This window comes from Ornithodoros turicata, chromosome 1 (assembly GCF_037126465.1).
Source record: "Ornithodoros turicata isolate Travis chromosome 1, ASM3712646v1, whole genome shotgun sequence".
NCBI lineage: Eukaryota > Metazoa > Arthropoda > Arachnida > Ixodida > Argasidae > Ornithodoros > Ornithodoros turicata.
Genome location: NC_088201.1, coordinates 104,706,222 through 104,725,947, shown reverse-complemented (window position 1 = coordinate 104,725,947; position 19,726 = coordinate 104,706,222). Strand labels below are relative to the sequence as shown.

General features: G+C 44.5%; 1 protein-coding gene and 1 non-coding gene across 2 annotated transcripts; one reads left to right on the top strand and one right to left on the bottom strand.

Moving 5' to 3' along the window:
- The first annotated feature begins 4,240 nt into the window (after positions 1–4,240).
- Trnaa-ggc (transfer RNA alanine (anticodon GGC)) lies at positions 4,241–4,313 on the top strand. Its single transcript has one exon. It is a non-coding gene; the product is annotated as a tRNA-Ala (tRNA).
- An 11,542-nt stretch (positions 4,314–15,855) lies between these two features.
- Positions 15,856–19,333, bottom strand: LOC135381528 (uncharacterized). The gene is made up of 2 exons (XM_064612553.1): positions 17,686–19,333; positions 15,856–15,899 (listed from the first exon to the last, which is right to left on the bottom strand). The coding sequence occupies exons 1-2, from the start codon at positions 19,331–19,333 to the stop codon at positions 15,856–15,858; spliced, it is 1,692 nt and encodes a 563-aa protein (XP_064468623.1).
- Positions 19,334–19,726: the final 393 nt, after the last annotated feature.

Below are 19,726 nucleotides of genomic sequence, written 5' to 3'. Positions count from 1 at the left end.
ATCGGACAGATACTTGTAAGAAAAAAAGTATTTTAATTGGTGCACCCTTTTGCGAATTATTTAGCCCGGGGATTTAACTAAAACACCCTGTATAAGTTGCTACTTTGCGTATCCTCTCTGGTGTGTGACACACAGTACCAGGGCACATGAAAGCCACGTGGCAGTGTGCCACCGAAGGCATATCGATATGCCAAGAACTTAATTTTTTAACTTCCTCTCAGGGCTGAACCAGAACATTGCTTAAAAGCTGAACCAGCTCAAACGGGAGAAGAGATAAGCAGATAAAATAGCAGGCAAACTGGTGGACGAGATCCATGACGACTAAAGCCTCGGGCACAACAACAGCAGGGCGTAACGTAACACGCTTTATTCATAGTACTGTACGTAGCACACACATTACATAACTCAGCAGTTACAAAGGCCACACCATTCACCTTTTGAACATGATAGAGAAAGACCTTTTTATTTCTGGAAATTCACAACGTTTTAGCAGTTGCACATTTTTCATCTGAAATGCCGGCTGCCTTTCTTCCATGATGCTACATTTGCATAACGACTGTAATTATACTGGCGTTTCTGCTCAGGTAATAAGATGGAGATGTACCTAAGTCCTACTGGAACTTTTTAAAGAGACTGCAGGTGTTGAACGGAGAACATACAGAAACATTCAAATAAATAACTAGTATGTATATGTACGTAAAAGTAAAATTTGTAAGCATAAGCATGTTGGGTGAAGCAGCTCGACGACAAGGACAAAGGACATAACAAACACCAACGCATATGTTTGTCTATTGCTCTTGTCGTCGAGCTTCTTCAAGAACACGCATATGTACCAACCTGTTCCCACATGCACCCATGCCAGATATTATTTTGAGCTCTCTTCTCGAAAATAGAGAATAAAACCCGAAACAGGGAGCAAAGGGCAGCACACAAATGTGGCGCGCACCCTTTACTGACAAACATATCTACTCTCCCAGCAACCACCTGATGGGTGGAGAGGGGGAATAGAGAGGACACCAGCTACATCTCCCTAATCTCCCTAAAGTCCACTAAAGCTCATCCAATAGGGTCATGCACCTTCTGTAGAACAAAAGACAATTCGCTAGTGTACAAAAATAAATAAACAACTTACATCGTCGTCTCAAGTACGCTCACATTGCAAAATACAGTGCACAGTTTTGGACTGCTAAAATGAAATTTTATTTGTTGAAGTCATTGTTGACCACAAATGAAAGGCCAAAAAGTAACACATTAGTGAACAGTGCGCAGAATTTTGTGTTTTACTGCAGTTGGACGAACCAAAGTGTTGGACAGATGTCGTGTGCATGTCAGATATCAGTCGCAGAACAGAAACATCTGGTGGCCCGTATGCACAGGTGTTGAGATTTCTCAGTGATGTCCACAGTAGCTTCCGTTTGGGCAGGAGCTACAGCCATCAGCGCTTCTTGGGCATAGAGCACTGCCAAAGCTGCACAGGACTTTCTTCGACGTTTGTGCAAGGACAGATTTGCATGGAACAAAAGACACATGGAAGGCACGAAATCTTGAGTACCCCGTGCACAGACTAGGCGGTGCAGTCTTGCGGACCACGAATTTGTATGACGGGGATCCAGCCTTGGACAGAATTCTGCATGCATACCAAGAGTCAATTGAAGCAAAAAATATCCTAGAGAATGAGAGGGGGTCAGGACATCCGGACTGCCCCCCTAGATGTGCACCTGGTGCTGCGCCGACATCAGACTGAAGTACGGTGGCAAGTGGGTGAGAGGAGGCGGTCTGTCTGTTTGGTGTGCGCCGCACGAGTACCACTGCTTCTCTTTCTCTGGGAATCACTGCTGAGGTAACGAGGTGAAATCACCCTTATCAGTGATTTATCCAGACCCCCTAGCCAAACACCCTCCAATTTTTTTTCTTTGGGAAGAGGGGCAGCTAGCTGTCGTAAAGAAAAAAATAGCTGTCCCCCTTCCCAATGCTAGCGATTTTGGATAAGCTACTGCTGGGTGATAAGGTCAACCCAAGAATACCGTTGAACGGTGCTAAATAATAGTGCGTTTTAGTACATCGTACGCAAAGGCGATAGCGTACGTAACAGATAGCGCTGGTGGTTCTGCGCACTGCGCGAAGCCCTCTTTCTCTTATGGGCATGCGCAGAACCATCAACGCTATCCATTATGTACGCAAAGGTGATAGAGTACGATGTACTAAAACTCACTAATTTGTGAGTTTTAGTGCATCGTACGCTATCGCCTTTTCGTATGTAAACGATATAGCGTTGGTGGTTCTGCGCACGCGCGAACAGTAAGACCTTCGCGCATTCAGCAGCACAAAGGCGATAATGGCGATAGCGTACGATGCACTGACAAAATTCTATTGTGTCCATGAAGAAAGACCAAATGAGCGAGAAAGGGATGTCTATTTCTCGCTGATATGACCTTACCCATAGTCATTTTTTTCTTTTTGTGTTTCATTGTAGTTAATTTGATCTTAGCCATGGACATAAATTAGACGCACATGCATTTTGGCTTTTCGTTTGTTTTCTCAATGTACATGCTTATTAAAGTACTTACTGCAAATTGTGGCGTCCAGGACATGTCAGAAAAAGACACCGAAACAAGAGAGACCTCAGCTAGCCGGAAACGTAACTGGCAACCATGCTGGCCTTCATGGTTCCGAACAAAAGATGTATGTGCGCTCGGTTTAGTGGTTCACTTGGCAAATTTGACAGCCTATACAGGAACAGACTAAAGCTTTGTGCCATTTCATTCAAAGCTGCTGCTTTCTTACAGGTTAGCCTTTCGCTATAAATCCAAGCCTCCACGCCTACATTGGTGGTCCCCAATCGACCACCTCGACCAGCTTCTGGTTTGATCTCGGCTGCTGAGCTGAATCTTGCTGCTCGCCGCAACGCACATCGAGTATTGCTCGTACGGTGAGTATAGTGGTTTTTGTCTCTGGAGAACTGTTTCACTTTGTTCCCACGTGAAAAGCGTTCAAGAGGAGTACAGCTTGGTATGTGAAACGAATTCCCCGTTTCAAAACCGCTGTCCGATAGGGCATTCCTAACTTTTGTAAGGTTACAACGAAGTCTACAATGCAAAGCGTGCAGACCACGACGAATTGAGACGTAACTGACAGGAAACTCTGCAACAACAATAGGTGAAAACGACAGAAATGTTGGGCATGAAAGAACTGATGATGTTCTGAGGCTGGAACAACATAGAAGGGACAAATACAGGGTTAGCCTCGCAAACGTTACACATTTTGATCGCATCTTAAAAATAGAAGACGGGGTTTGTCCAACACCAAACTTTGCAGACTGGTAGCCATTGGTCTGAAGTTTTATTGGAATTTTTTGTGAGCATTATGGTCCCGTAGAAGAAAAATAAAAAAAAAAACAAGCAAAATCTCACTCTATGCATTTTCTATGGCCTATATCACTCAAAAGCCACCATTTTCTGCTGTGTGCGCTTCACTTTCATTTCACCACACACAGGTGGCACCAGCATACAGAACAAGAGGATGGGTGCATAACGTCACAACCTGCATGTCACATCGTTGTAGGCAGCGCTACCTGTGTGAAGTGATGTGAGCGTGAAGCAGACACAAGAAGAAATGGCGATGTTTGTGTGGGATAGGCCATTGAAAATGCATGGGGCGACATATTGGTTTATTTTTAATTTTCTTTCTACATGACCATAGCGCTTACAAAAAATTCAAATGAAACTTCAGATAAATGGCTATCAGTCTGCAAAGTTTGGGATGGGCCAAATGTAGTCTTCTATTTTTACAGTGCGGTTGAAATGTGTAACGTTTGCTAGAATGACCCTGTACATACAAAGCCTCAATGGACCATTTCCATATTCGCGTCGTCCCTGGCGACGGAATGTCGAACGTCGTGTCTTTCCCCCCAATAATGGTGACGCGCTTTTCGGACTGGCACATTGCGTGGGAAAGTAGCCAGAGAAGATTGGAAGAAGAATGCGGAAAGCGTGAAAGCGATATTGTACTCGTTACCAGACCTCAAACGTCCGCGTAACCTTGAAACCTATTATCTTCCCACAATGAACATGACAGTCTCCCGCAGGTGGGTCCATAGCGATGTTTTCCGCTCAAAGATGGCGGACTCAAGGGCTGGGCATGCGCATACGCGTTGTCGGAAATGGTCCATTTGCCTAAGAAATTTACGAAGAAAGATGAAAGTCACTGAAAAGGTTAGCGAGCTTAGCTACTAACTAGCTTAGCCAGCTTAGCTCAATTGGTAGAGCCCTGGACCGGCAATCCAGAAGATGTGGGTTCGAATCCTACAGCTAGCTAACCTTTTCAGTGACTTTCATCTTTCTTCGACAGATGTTGGGCTCCACTCCACAAGAAGTCTAGCAGTTCGTCGTTACAAAGGAATGTTGCTCCTATGGGATTGCGTTCATCTAAGCCACAAACTGAAAATAATCTAGAGTCATAGAGGCACATGTGGAGGATTATCCGAGCTCAAATGCGTATTTTATTAGCACCAAGACAGACTATTGTCTTTGGAAATGGACAAGTACAAGCTCAGTGGGATCATCATCAGTTCATCGCATCACCAGATGGGGAAGTTTTGCATCATTATTTTTAGTCTGCAAAAAAATGTGTTAGAAATAGTATTAGATTTGCATGCCATGCAAGAGCCACACGCATTGCTAGTTATCACCAGACTGTGTTTGCTGGACATTAAAATACAGTAACTACAACAGTAACAAAGGAGAAAAAATAAACAGTTTCACATAATATTAAAATCAATACCGTTCAAAATTGCCTTAAAAACAAATTGTTCTTAGATGAAGCTTTCTATACGCACTATGACACCAAAATTATTTTACCTAGAGTTCCTTTTTGCCCAGAAGAGAGACTCTTCCGAAACATCAACGGAAAACAGCAGCATCAGCAGCTGCCAATTAGACGACCAATTAACATTCTCCCAAACTACTTTCCGAGAATCCTTCCCACAGTGTACTATAACGTACGTAAATTACCAAATAATGTGTTTTGATATCAAATATTTCTGCTATAAACATGCCAAAAGGACACATCACAATATAACATTCAGCAAAATAAGTGTTCTCGAAATATACTAGCTCCTACATACTCAAGTGCGGAATAACGCATGCCAATAATACAGAATGCCTGTGTAATCACGCCAAAATAGCATGTGGCATTACGACATCTAGCGAAATAACCTTCCGGAATTCTTACAATAAAACAGATTTTTTATTATTACGCTGGCCACTGTGCCCCGGGGTAATAAGTGACAAGTTAAGTGGCAAATATCCAAATTCATTGGCACTTTGGTTGTTGCGCTAATGTTGTAATTATGTGCTAATTTCTTCTTGCAGGATTGTCTCCATTAATTTCATGTTGGTATGATAGTACTGTGGATTTGGCCTGTAAACATAAAGGTTGAGCATCAAGGAAACACTTTACAGGAACGTGCCACACACAACGCAAGAATAGTTTCAGTATGGCAGTCCCCGAAAAAACCAGACAGTGGCAGGATTTGAACCACGCATCTCTCTATTACCGTTCGAGCACCTTGACCAACTCGACCACGCTGGCATCTGTATTCCGACGACTTGTTAAAGGGGCACTGAAGAGCACCACGAATATTCTCGAGTTATTACAGTTAGGCTCCAGTTAGGCTCACGATATCCAATTATGAAATTCATTACTTCTACCGAGCGCTTTGCCAAGGAACAATGCCATTCAAAGAGTATTATCCGCATAAGTCTCTCCTTCCTACTTTGAGAGCCCTCATCTCGCACGTGTAGCAAAGCTCCATTCCAGTCCTTGAAGATTGGGGAGATTTCGGACTCTTAGGCAGTGATGGGCCTCGTTGACACAAGCTGCAGCGTGTGGGGAGAATTGGATGTGGGAACATCGCTGTGGCCTTGTGGAGCAATACAGCGCTGAAAACGTAGTGCGCGCATGAAATGGAATATTGTGGGGTTTTGGTACCTTTTCATCTGGCTTCCTTGGGATTGACGATTGTAAATATGTTTAGAATTGACCTCACTTCCCGATATTACAACAAAATCAACATATATGTGTCCCATGTTTTGAATGGTTGATGGTGCGCGACGTCACAATGACGTGTGGCTATTGTCACCAGGGCATTGCAGGGCGGGTCATGAGTGCGAAAGGGTTGAGTGAATATTTGGTCGGTTTGGAGCCATTATTTCCTTTTTTGTGACAAAAATTTTTGCTAAGCGTCACTGTTGGAAACGAATCACACGTACCAGTTTATTGCCTCTTTGAGGAGCCTCATTTGACAGACAGGACACGCATTCACACTCTCTTCCACATTCCTTCTCATTCGCACACACATACATACAAGATATGACACAAGTATGAGGCAGGTGGCATGTATCTGTGTGTGTGAATCAGCAGGAATGTATAAGAGAGTGTGATGGGAGTGAATGTGTGTCCCATCTATCAAGTGAGGCTCCTTAACATGTCGTCTGACTGCAGATGCCAGCGTGGTCGAATTGATCAAGGCACGCAAACAGTAATAGAGAGACGTGTGGTTGCAATCCCACTGCTGTGAGGCTTTCACATTCACTGCAGTCTGCACATGCTTTGCAAATAATGAAGGTTTGTCTGTCAGCACACTCTGCACGATGTTCATATTCGCGTTCTTCCTGTCACGCTCTTCGCTTGTGGCTAGTCTATGCTGTGCTCACAGACCTGAAGCTGCGTAACAACTAACACAACTGTCTACGTTCCAAGGTTGGGACCTGTGTTTTGGGAGTTAATTTTAGTACTCTGTTCTTTGGGCAATCTAGTATATCCGCGCAAAAACAGGATTTGTTATTTTGAAAGGAGAATTTTTCGAATGTAGTATTTTAGTTCATGTTAATCAGGAAGATTTGATATTATGAAACAAGGACTTCGGGAAACCACAAGCGTTTATATCGGCAAAAGTGTTTTGAAGACCTCATGCAACCAAATGTCAATCATGCAACAGAACATGTGCTTGTGAGTCTGTTGTGTATCAGCGTGTTCCAAACGCAGTCTGTCCGTGGTTTTGCGCACGTACACTCCATCATGTGCTTGCTACAAACATGACTCGCTTAATTGCCATTGGTAACATTAATGAGAGCAAATTATCTAACTTATCTCTAAATCTATTCCACTTGATATGTAGGGTTCCAGGTTTTCAGATTTATAAAAAAAATCCGAAGAACATAGTCCGATAGAATTTTAAGCAATTCGGATTAATCCGAAAAACTTCGCTTGCCAGATGTTTTCCCTGATTACCTGGTCATTGTGCTTGGCCTACTTTTGTGTCGTAGGTTTCTTCTGACCTCAGATACTGGCCCCACCGCAGCATAATACAGTTGAACCTCTATATAACGAATTTCTAAATGCTGGCACTTTGTTTCGTTAAATAGAGATATTCGTTAAAGGTACTATAAAGCAGTCGAGGTGGAACATATGCAATCAACATGACGTGAGAGTGCTAGACTCAAAGGTTCAGCACAACAAGTAATATGCGCAGGAGTTTACTTTAAGTATTTTTAATTGGTAAATAAAAACGCATTCAAGAATGTCGGGGCGACGCCTGACGGGGAAAAGTCCTGAATTTGTCAGGCAACCCTGTAAACAAGGAGACTGATAAAAAGATGGCTTTCCTGTTGGGATTTACAAATACTGCCTTTTGAGAAAATGTAATTTGTGCGAAAGAAAATACACAAAAGCCGAATCTTGCACTCAGTAGCTAAATGTCTATACCTGGGCCTTGTTTCAGCACTGTAGCGCTGCTATCGTACGTTGCTCTATTTGGCCCAGAGTCGTGCGCATGAGACATTTTCGCCGGCCTACTTGGCGGAGTTGACGTTTCGTCGGTCTGCTTCGCCACAGTGTTGTCAGTAGATTTAAATTCGCATTTTTTCGGGAGCTATAACGTCTATTTGAGAAAATTTTGCGGCATTTTACTCCTGAGGACGTACACAATTCAGGGCACACAAAACATCAGATTGCACCTCGACTGATTTATAGTACCTTTAAATGGAGCACTCCACGTGAAACAAAGATGGCCGCCACCACTACCTGCGCCGCGCGTACCGCAAAACGCCATTTATCATAAAACGGGTATCGAGCTAAGAAGGGCGCAAAATATCGAGCTTTATTCACCACATAACACTGGGTAATACGTAATTTGTGCACATTATCGCTCTGAGCGTTCAGAACTTTCGTAACTCCGGATTACCTCTACTGCTTTCTCCTGCGCGCTCGGATATCGCCGTTTCGGGGTTGGTGCACTTGCGCTCATGACGTCCGGAAAGAACGTGAGTACACCGCCGTTGAATACCGAAAAGAACAAGAAATAGGTACATATCACGTGGACGTCTGCGCCGATGGAACTTCGAATGGCGGCGGCATCACACCCATTTTACCACCGTCAGCGTCAGCTGTGCGAACAAAAACAGGTAGAAAAGCGCACAAAACCGCAACCTACTGTCATCGGCATCAACACAAGCAACTTAGACTTCGCGAGAGGTCAGCAATGCGTGTTTTCTTGCCAAAAACAGGTGCGAAGACGACCTCGGCCTCTGGCGGCCCTCGCGCCGGTTTTGAAACTGTGTTGGAGCACCGAAAATTACCACCGGCGGAAATGCACATGTCTAGACGGTCGTGCCTACAGCACGTGACAACCGAAGTAACCAACGAAAACTCGTGTGAGGACAAGGGAGAGGGAAAGGTTTCTCCTCCTCCTCTTCTTCGTGGTGAAGGAGAAAGACACGTGCAGAAGGCCCAGAAAGGTTTTCGTCACCCAGAGACTTCGTTAAATAGAGGTGACCAAACAAATGTATCTCGTTAAATCGAACGCAAAAATACATTGGCGTCTACGGGGACGTGTACGTGCAACGGAAATTCTTCGTTAAATCGACGTTCGTTATTGAAGGTTCAACTGTAATGGTTTCCGTGACCTAGCGTTTTTCTCGTCCACTCGAGGATTCACTGCCCGGGTTTTTCCCCAGTCTGTTTCCCGATATCCTTGTCCTACACGTGACCTAAGCACTAAAATAAGCGTTGATCCAAGGTCACAGGAGCAGTCTTTTTGAATGGGCAACTAGTTGCAGTGCTGACAATGGGACGTAAGCGAAAGCTGCCCCGCGACTAGGTCAAGGAATACCCAGGTTTCGAGGAGTTGACATCGTCCCGCGATCGCGATTTAGAGGTTGTCACATGTAAGTACTGTCACGTACCAGTGAGCACTGCACACGGAAAGGGTGCACTTGGAATTGCGGAGCACCTCAGTGTGTGTTGCATGAAATGTATTGTTAAGTTTGTGTCTCTTTAGTGTTGAAGCAATAAATGTAACAACTGCGTTTTCGCTGCGTTTCCTCAGAATGTCGGATATTAACTGAGCTGTAAGTCATACACTGTGAAAAACTCCGTTTTTTGAAAAAACTGCAAACTCCGAAAAAGATCCTCCGGTAACGTCCAGAAATAGACTCCGAAAACCCGGAACCCAATTATACGTCATACTATTCCTTTAAAGCGAAACCACTATGCAGTTGTGCGCATACATCCGGCAGTGCAACGTCCCAATGTGCAAAGTCAAGCGATGGTTGCGGGGTTGTGACAAGATCAGAAAGAGGCTATTACACTCATGATTGTAACTTTGTAACTTAGTGAAAATTTAGGTTGTAAAGGCCACAGCGAAATCGGCACAGTTTTTAAAGTAATTCGAGATGAACTTGTGGCAAGCATTATAAAATGTACAGTCAACGATGTCCATATAGATCTACAGCACTTAAAAACGTTTGCCACATTGTGTGAAGATCCAGCTTTTTTTTTTTCTTCAACTTTTCCTGTTGCAGTTCTGAGATACAGTGCAAAAATACATAATAGGTAGGGCATTAAAATTAATCGATACGCAATATCCCTGATGCGGATATATGCAGTAGATGGTATGTATCAAATAGAGACATGTCGATTGCAACTCTGTGGCTGATTTAATCACTGAGAAAGAACGACATATGCGTTAAGTTTTGCGCATGAAATGAATTTTTTAATGAAAATTTTTTTGGGGGGAACTGTCTCACCTACTGTCAATGCAACATGTTTCAAAAGAGCGTGAAGTTTCCAGAAGAGTCTATGTGACATTTTTCTTGTTTCATGCGGTTGACACATTTGAGAGCCATCAAAGTCTTGTAACAGCTTTACGCTTGGAATCGTTGGCATTGTGGCAGCACACAGACGTGATGCTGTGGAAACAAGGAACAAGATGGAACTCTTGACGAGCATGTTGTAAGTGGGTTGTAAATGTTATTGACACAGATCAAAAGGGGCTGCTCGTGGGCGGCAATGATCAGAAGTGGGCAAGTGCCATCACCTCACATCCCCCTCATGTCACTTCACCTTAAGTTCGTTTATAAGGTTTTTTCTCAAATCCATCTTTTTTTCTGGAAACGTACCTGGTCCATTCCAGCCGAAACCAGCCAGAAGTCTAGTTTGCCTCTCATAAATTTCGCTGAAAAACTTGTGTGTATTCGCTTAGGGGTGCGCATGTAGCATATAAACTTTTTTCTTAAGATTTTGTTTTCGTGAACATCTGGGTTTCCACAAACTTGGCCGCACCATGAAAAAGTGTATATATCGCGTATCTATCGTGAAGGCGAAGGAAGGTGTTTCGCGCAAGTGAGGTTCCAGGGGCTATTGCTGGCGTCCCAATTTTGCCATGGTTGTGAACAATGTTTTCGGGTGCCTAACATTCTATACCGACTAAAAACAGTAACAAGGTTGTGTGCCTCTGGACTTTCCTTTAGGCGAGAAAAGGTGGGTGAAAGAGAGCTTGAAGAGAGTGCATGTGTTGTGGCTTACTGCTGATGACATATGTTTGGAGAAGGAAATTACTGAACGTGAAGATCAATAAGGCTGATCCATCCAGGCCACTAGGAGGCCCACTTTCTGTTCAGGTATATGCAGCAAAAATATTTATTTGCAATGCCTTTCTTTTCTTTTTTTTCTCTCTCTCTCGCTATTTTCTACTTTTTGTTGTAATAGAATTGAGCACAAGGCCATAAACGGTCTCCAAATGTTGTTACGTTGCATGTGACCAGGGGTCGAAACAGAAACTGAACCGTAACCGAAAACTGCAAAAAAAGTGAATTTTTGCTGAACCGAACCCCGAACTGAGCCGTAAACATTTTTTCTCTCTCCTTGAACGAACTGGAACTGAACCAAAAAACATGATGCGGTTACTGGTTCGCCAGACTGTAAAAACACCTATACCTTCCTACTCGACTGCCGTGCACCAGCTCCCTGCATCGCTCAGAATCTTGCCGAATTCATAGAGCGGGCAAATTGGTAAACCAAGAAGTGGTGAGTCCATGCACCTTCTACAGCATCAACTCCACGACATCCCGTACATTTTTGTGACTCAAGGTGTAAAAAAAAAAGTGCGCTACATGACAGCTACACTTTGCATTGTTGCGTCGGCTGCTTCCTTTCATCCAGCGTCGAGTGTGAAGGCGACGTAATTCGTATAAGTTCGACGTAAATAAGTTCGAGCCACCCCCAATGTTCACGACAATAAAATCTTGTGAAAAAAGGGTTTATAACTGACGCACACACCCCTAAGGGAATGCACACAATTTTTTTCAGCGAAATCTAAAGAGGGTCGAGCTACACCTCTTGATGGCTTCGGCTGATATGGCCCTCCTGGCATCAAACAATTTCCTAACCTCCCCTCAATGTCCGTGAGTTGAGAATGAGGAAGCCCTCACCCTCATCCGGCATGGTGAGAGATCTTCGGTGATGAATACCTTGAAAGGGACAGTCTGGAGATGTTGACAGATCTTTAGATTAGGTTATTATTATACTGTCCTTCTACGTGTAGGGGGCCGAGCAAAATTCTGTCCACCGGAGCAGTGTAGTTTTAAAAATAAACGAGCAAGACAAACTGTGTGCTCATGCCTTCTTTTTTACGGCTTTACAGTGACATAAGCACGAGCCACTGTACTTCTGTGGATACCACAAACGCAAGAAATGAACATTTTAGAGGGCTGTTTCGAGATGTGAGGAAAGTTTTGTCTTGGATGGCGCAGGCTTCGAGGCAGAACAAAAAGACAGAAGCAAGTGACAGCCACAATCGCAAGGCCACTGACTGTATATTATAAATGGGTAGTTTTATTTTAAGTCGAACAACGTATGAAAGTCGTATTTTTTAATTCGCCCAGAAAAAATATATGTTAGAGGACAGTTCAAACGACGCAAATCGCGCCACATGCGATGCTCGTGCGTGTAGTAGTTTCCGCGTAGGAGAGGGGGAAAGCCGGAGGCTGCTTGGGCGCGCTTTCTTCTGGACCGACTTTGACGGGATCTAACACCGCTGACTTTATGCCTAGGAACTGGAGGATTTTTGTGATTATAGGCTGCACAATAGACACTGTCGACAGCCACCCACAGGACTCTGAGAGCCACAGATTTTCTGTTAAAAAAAGCCAAACTTGGCGTAAGCGTTCAAAAAGGCCAAACTTTGTTACCAATTTTCTTCATGACGGAACGTCTGAGAACATCGAGCTTAGTGCCGTTCGATAGGACGTTGAAAGAGCTTTCGTGCTCTATAAAATTCATTTTTCTCAGCCCAGTTGTTTCTGCGTTATTAGCTTGAGAATCACACATGGTAGGCGAAAATTGCCAATGTTGCATCTCAGTTTTCTCCAAAATGCCATCTTCGATTTCCTTGATTATTTTTCAAAAGGTGGCGTCATGTCTCTACTTTAGACGCCAGGTGAGACAATCTTTTATTTTTGCCTGAGGTGAGACAATCTTTTATTTTTGCCTGCGCCCTTGACGAGAAGCCCCAGTTCGACGAACATACCGACAAAGCAGTGAGAAGAAACGAAGCGCCTCGTAGAGATCTGTATCCACTGGTAACATCTTAGCTTTTGTCCCCCAGGCAGTGTGAAAGGCACATCCTTTTCATTGGTAAAAGAACGAAACACGAAAGTTTCGAAAAACGTAAAATGTGCCCATTGCGAGACCCCTGCAGGTGGTGGCTGCCATCATTGGATTAGCATCATCCGATAGCTTTAGACATGACCTTTCACATGGTATAAAGTGACTGGGTTCAAGCGCATTCTTTGTCCGCCTAGTATCGCAAAACCACGAGTGGTACGCGAAAATTTTGCATGTTCGACCTTAATTATTTCTAAAAAGCCTGAATATTTTTCACGATTTATTCCACAGGGGCAGAATTATGCCGGTACTTTGGCTTGCTGGTAAAGTACTTTTTCTCTTTTTGATTGAGACGTAGGGCTACCTTTCCGCGGAGCGATTTTTCCACACAAAGGCGCTCTTCGTATGTTTACGAGCGCGTTTTGCCTCGTAGTCTTTGCTTTGTAATTTAATGCCCAGATGTTGCATTATGTATTTATTTTGCACTTATGGTACGTATGTTTATTTTTTCCTTTGGAGACGCAGGGCAATACTTTCGTGGGCGACTTGAACTTGCTATTACGCACTTTCATGGGAGTCGCACGCACGACGTGTGCGTATACGCACGTGCGCATATTCACTATTCTTCCGCACATGTGCTTGAGGAAATGCACATACGCACGCTATGAGGCTGTCGTGCGAATTAATATTAAGAAGGCAGAACTACGGCCACAGGGGACAGAAAGTTACACCATCTGAGAATACAAACTTGTGGTCGCGTGGTTGCAGTCGCCTCTTAGCTTGGGCGCAATAAGTGATAGTTCCGAAAGTGTGCATGCTCTCTTTAATTAGTTTTATGCTCCGTAGCGTTATTTCGGAACCACGACGAGTGGTACAAAACCCGTAAGACCGCTGTGATGACAGTTGCTGCTCTCAAGTATAACACGTTCGCCCTCACCGAGATGTGTCAGTGTCGCCGTGGGAATCAAAATTTCCGACAGAACAACGCACAACTAAAATCCCTCGTTTCCGGTAGCCGTAGGTACCTTAAACCCTCGGTGTGGTCTTCAGTAGTCCTTCTGGCATCCATGCGCTTGAACCCATTCACTTTATATCATGTGAAAGGACATGTGTAAAGCTATCGGATGATGCTAATCCAATGGTGGCAGCCACCACCTGCAGGGGTCTCGCAATGGGCACATTTTACGTTTTTCGAAACTTCCGTTTTTCGTTCTTTTACCAATGAAAAGGATGTGACTTTCACACTTCCTGGGGGACTGGCGGCAACCTGAAACAAAAACTCAGATGTTACCAGTGGCATGTTCGTCGAACTGGGGCTTCTCGTCAAGGGCGCACAGGCAACTCGTGTACTCTCCCACGGTTTGAATGAGCCTGACGGAACTGGGAGGCCAGTGGGTAAACGTCAAGTGATGCTCTGGGGACACTACAACAAGCTCACGCAGTGTGGTCATTGATTTCTCCGTCAGTGGGACACTTGTAGCAAAGAAGAGATTGAAGGTCTCGTGCTCGTGGGTGGGGCGCGCAAGGCCGCAGCCTCGTGCACCTTGCCTGACAAAAAAATCGCTGCGCGTCTCTCAGGCAAAAATAAAAGATTGTCTCACTTGGCGTCTAAAGTAGAGACATGACGCCACCTTTTGAAAAATAATCAAGGAAATCGAAGATGGCATTTTTGAGAAAACTGAGATGCAAGATTGGCAATTTTCGCCTACAATGTGTGATTCTCAAGCTAATAACACAGAAACAACTGAGCTGAGAAAAATAAGCTCTATACAGCACGAAAGCTCTATCAATGTCCTATCGAATGGCACTAAGCTCGATGTTCTCAGAGGTTCCATCATGAAGCAAATTGGTAACAAAGTTTGGCCTTTTTGAACGTTTACGCCAAGTTTGGCATTTTTTAACAAAAATTCTGTGGCTCTCAGAGTTCTGTGGGTGACTGTCGACAGTGTCTATGGTGCAGCCTATAATCACAAAAAACCTCCAGTTCGTAGACATAAAATTAGGGTTGCTAGATCCCGTCAAAGTCGGTCCAGAAGAAAGCGTGCTAAAGCAGCATCAGACTTTCCCCCTCTCCTACGCGGAAACTACTACACGCACGAGCGTCGCACGTGGCGCAATTTGCGTCGTTTGAGCTGTCCTCTAACATATATTTTTTCTGGGCGAATTAAAAAATACGACTTTCACAAGTTGTTCGATTTAAAATTAAACTACCCAAATAGAACTTGGAGTTTTTTGGGGAAATATTTGTTTTTGAATTCTCGGGGGGTAAAAAAATCGGGTAAAGAAACTTACGCTCTAGATTCCTGCGAATTTGGGTGGAAAAACTTCCAGTATGCTAAATTCGGGAAGAAATTGGGCTCAGTTGCTCGAACTATCTGTGCTGGTTTCGTACAAATGGTGATGTAACTGCATTTGCTGGAAAACAAGTTAGCGTGCATTCCTGCGGATGTCTCAGTGATCACAATTTGCCGGATAAAAATCGAGATTCACCCTAAAGCGGCAACCTTAAATTCGGGGTACAAATTCGAGGAAGAATCGGGTTAAACCTCAAAACTGCAGGCTGTAATCATAAATAGTTCCATTATAAACAATTGGCTGTGAATTTCCTTGAAGTGTTTTGCAAATTGTCCCTTAGAGCTTTTGTAGAGGAGTAAGATGAATGAAGGTAGAAATACGTAGGGCCACATATGTAACATTGTAATTGATCTTACATGATGAACAACTAGTTCCCGTGACATGGTGGTTAGGAATTAGTGCTTTCCATGTCGACACTGAGAGGTGACGTGGGTTTAAATCCCTGTACCAGCTGTGCTCATTGGGGTTTACACTGGGTTTTCTGGCGGACTTTCGAGAAGAATATCGAAGCAGTTCCCCCTTAAATTGACCCATGTCGCATACCAATCCCCCTGTCCCTCACTGCTTCCTGCTGTCCTCTCCCCACCTGTTCTTTGTGATTTCTGTTTAAAAAACGGGGTTTAAGAAACGGGGTCGACGTTTCGACAGTGCCACTGTCGAAACGTCGACCCTGTTTCTTATTCAACTTTTAATTTCTGCCCATTAAATGAGCTAGTGTTTCTAACCTCCCTAAAATCTGTTGTCCGCGTCTTTTCCCTTCCACAACTGTAAAACTTCGTGGCCGTTTGACTTTTGTACTGCCCTCGACCTATATATATATATATATATATATATTCTTGAAGGTCTTGAAGATTCAGACGGCGCCGTATTAATACACAGAAGAAATAAGTTCGCACAGAGCACCACAAAAGGAATATTTCCAGATGACTTCATTTAATTCATTTTGAAATTACACAGACACGACGTTTCGAACGGTGGACCGTTCTTTTTCAAGTGAAAAGATATAATGAGTTGGTCAAACAGAAAACACTCACTTTCGTGTGCTTCGACAGTGGTGGGGGAAGGGAAATCGCAGTGCGTTGAGGTTGCCGAAGGGAGGTCATAAATTCTGTGTGCGGGGTCCTGTCGAGTGTGTTTCGCACGTGGGTGGGGGTTTTAGGGGGGGGGGTCTTTCCCTAAGACGCATTTGTGTGGAAAGGACTCGTTTGCGTCGCGTAAACGGGTGTAGCTTCTTGTTGTGTTGTAGGCGTTATTATTTCTTCATGTTTTTCACAGTGGACAGCGATCCCGGGTGTTCGTTTAGTGCCGGATTGAATTTATGTATTAAAAATGATTCCTTCACTTCACGATCCCTATCGCTCTTGAATCCGGATTGTAATATGGCAATAGAGAGTTTCTCAATCGCATGTTCTGGAAGGGCCATATGCCTAGACAGCGGGAGTTCCGGTTTTGTTTTGGTGTGGGACTTGTGGTTGTTGAAGCGAATTCTGAATGATGTGCAGGTTTGTCCAATGTATTGAGCTTGGCATATGGTGCAATGTAGAAGGTATATTACGTTTTGAGTCCCACAGTCAAAAGTGCCATTGATATGGAATTTGAAGTTTGTGGTGGTGCTGGTAACATCCCGTGCTGACAACATGAGGGGACAAATTTTGCAGCGGGGTTTTTTGCAAGGCCTGCAGCCAAGGAATTCTTTTTGTTCCCTCGTGACTTTTGAGTTCACCAGTACGTCCCGTAAGTTTCGCGGTCGTCTATAAACAATCTTGGGAGCCTCTGGGAAGACTTCCCGAAGATGTTCAGATTGGTGCAGAATATTGAGATGGCGTTTCAGAATGGATCCGATGCCAGCTACATTTTGATTGTAGGTTAAAGTTGAGCTCGGCGCGCAGTACTCATCGGTTTTTGAGGAAGCTGTGGGCTGGTTGGGACCTAAACGCCGAGCTTTTTCAATTGCGTCATTAACGACATTGGGAGGATAGTTGCGATCGGTGAATGCGTGCCGTAGATCACCTAGGTTTTGTTCGAGGTCGCTGTCCTCTGTGCAGATACGCCGGTATCTGCATGCTTGACTATAAGGTAGAGAGAGTTTGCAGTGACGGGGGTGTGAGCTATTAAAGTGTAAGTATTGCTGACTGTCAGTTGGTTTTCGGTACACCTTAGTTTCCAGTGATTGGTCCCTGACTGTTACTGTGACGTCCAGAAAGTTCGTAGTTGTGGTCAAATAGTTGTGGGTGAAATTGATGCTGGGGTGCGCGTTGTTGAAGTCCCGAATGAATTCCAGTAGTGAACTCTCAGTGTTGTCCCAGATTATGAATATGTCATCGATATACCTCTTATAGAGAAATGGTCTGATGTGGCACCGCGACAGAAAACATGTTTCCAATTTACCCATGAAGATGTTCGCGTAGTTTGGGGCCATTTTTGTGCCCATAGCTGTGCCATTTATCTGGACGTAGTGTTGGCCATTAAATTCAAAGTTGTTCAGCGTTAGTATAATTTCCAATAGTACCTTCAGTGTGGCGCTGTCCACGTGGTAGGGACTGTCCGACGCTGATTTCGTGTAGGCTTCCACGACCGCCTCGATGCCGTGAGAGTGGGGAATATTAGTGTAGAGGGACGCTACATCAAGGGTGACAAGGAAGCAGTTCTCAGGTAGTTTGAGGTTGCGAATGGTCTTTAGAAAATGGTTGGTGTCTTTCACATATGACTGAAGGGTGGGGGGGATGTCCTTGATGAGGTAGTCCACAAGCGTTGACAAGTTCTCTGTCACTGTGTTGTTGCCAGATATGATGGGTCTGCCTGGATTGCCCGGCTTGTGAATCTTGGGTAACAGATAAAAGCGACCAGGTTTCGGAGATTGTGGAAGGAGTTGCTTAAGTGTATCAGGCGTGATTTTTTTGTTATCACGGAGGTCGGTTAGGGTCCTCTCGATCTTTGACGCATAGTCTGGTGTGGGATCGCGATCAAGCCTCTCATAAAACGTTGTGTCTTCCAGTTGGGGGGCTCCCTCGCGAATATATGCGTCAGTGTCCATGACCACAATAACACCTCCCTTGTCCGCGGGTTTGATGACAATGTCCTTTCGCTTCTCAAGATCGCTGAGTGCTTTGCGTTCTTCACTTGACAGATTGTGTCGTGGGGGTCCTTTTTTGGACGTTACTTTGAGGATATCCTTTTGCACAGCTTGGACGTAATCATCGAGATGGCGGTCCCTGTGTTCAGGGGGTGACCAGCTGGAACCTGTTTTGAAAGGGGAAGCCGTCTGTCTGGAGTTCTCTTTATCGTGGAAAAATTCCCTCAGGCGCAGTTTACGGGCAAAGTTTTCAAGATCTGTGTGCAGTTGGAATTCGTTCAATCCTGTTGTACTTGGACAGAAGGAGAGTCCTTTTGATAGAAGGCGTTCCTCGATGTCTGTTAGCGTTACTGATGAGAGATTTACCATGGATTTGGGGGGACTGTAAGAACGGCCTGCCAAAGGTGGTTCAATAATGGCCTTCGTCGGGTCCTGAGGCGACTGCACAGTTCCCTGGTGTGCCGACGGAAGATCGCGTTCCATTTTTCTGCCCTTTACTGTCCGCAAGGCATTGGATTTTTTTGTCTGAAAATCAGCGAGAGCGCGTTTTTCCGTAGACGTCAGAAGTGAGGTCATTTCGTGTTGCTTTTTTCGTAGGTCGATGAGTTGATCTTCGCAGTGGCGTGATGCAATAGAGAGAAGGGCGAGCGACGCATCATGTAAGACAGCTTCCCACTCGGACAGATGAGTTGCGTTGAAGTTAGCAAAAGGTAGCCTGGATGAGAGTCGCGCTCCCTTTGGAATTGATTTGTTCTGTAGATGTTTGGAGATGAAACCGAAATGGCTCTCGTAGCGCATGATTTTGTCAGACAGCTTCCTGGATTTCAGGAAAGCTCCGGATTTCTTTTCTTTCGTAGACGGTGTGTGAGGCAGTCTGGTGTCTAGTTGTGACAGACTTGTGGGTTCTTTTAGCGTGTCAGTTGCATATTCAGTGCGGCTGCGGTCCTGTCTACGGTCCTGCATTTCGTGTAGTCCTGGTTGTTTTTGGTACCAGCCCAGACGGAAATAAAAAGCCCACGGCTGTCCACAGGATATCCGAAGCCGGACATGCGGATGTCCGTGGGATATCAGCTATTTTCCACCAGACGTCCTAGGGACGTCCGAGTGGCCACCTCGCGGACATTCCGGAATACGTCCGTTCCAGGACGAGCCACGGACGTGGCTACTCAGAGGGTTTTTTATTGATTTTTATTACTAATTATATCCGTTCCTGCAACTAGAGCATGTGTTCATTATGAAACCACTTGTCACACTGGATGCAAATGTAAAAATAACTAGGTTTATTCATAAAAACCTTCAGGTAGATGGAAGCAAAATAACCTAACACATCAACAGCAAATGTAAGGCAAAGTAACA

Excerpts from the sequence above, each read along its gene's own strand:
- LOC135381528 (XM_064612553.1), bottom strand. The coding sequence starts at position 19,333 with ATGCAGGACCGTAGACAGGACCGCAGCCGCACTGAATATGCAACTGAC. Across the intron at positions 15,900-17,685 it reads CTACGCGAACATCTTCATGG|AAATCACAAAGAACAGGTGG; the intron begins GTAAATTGGAAA and ends TTTTTTAAACAG.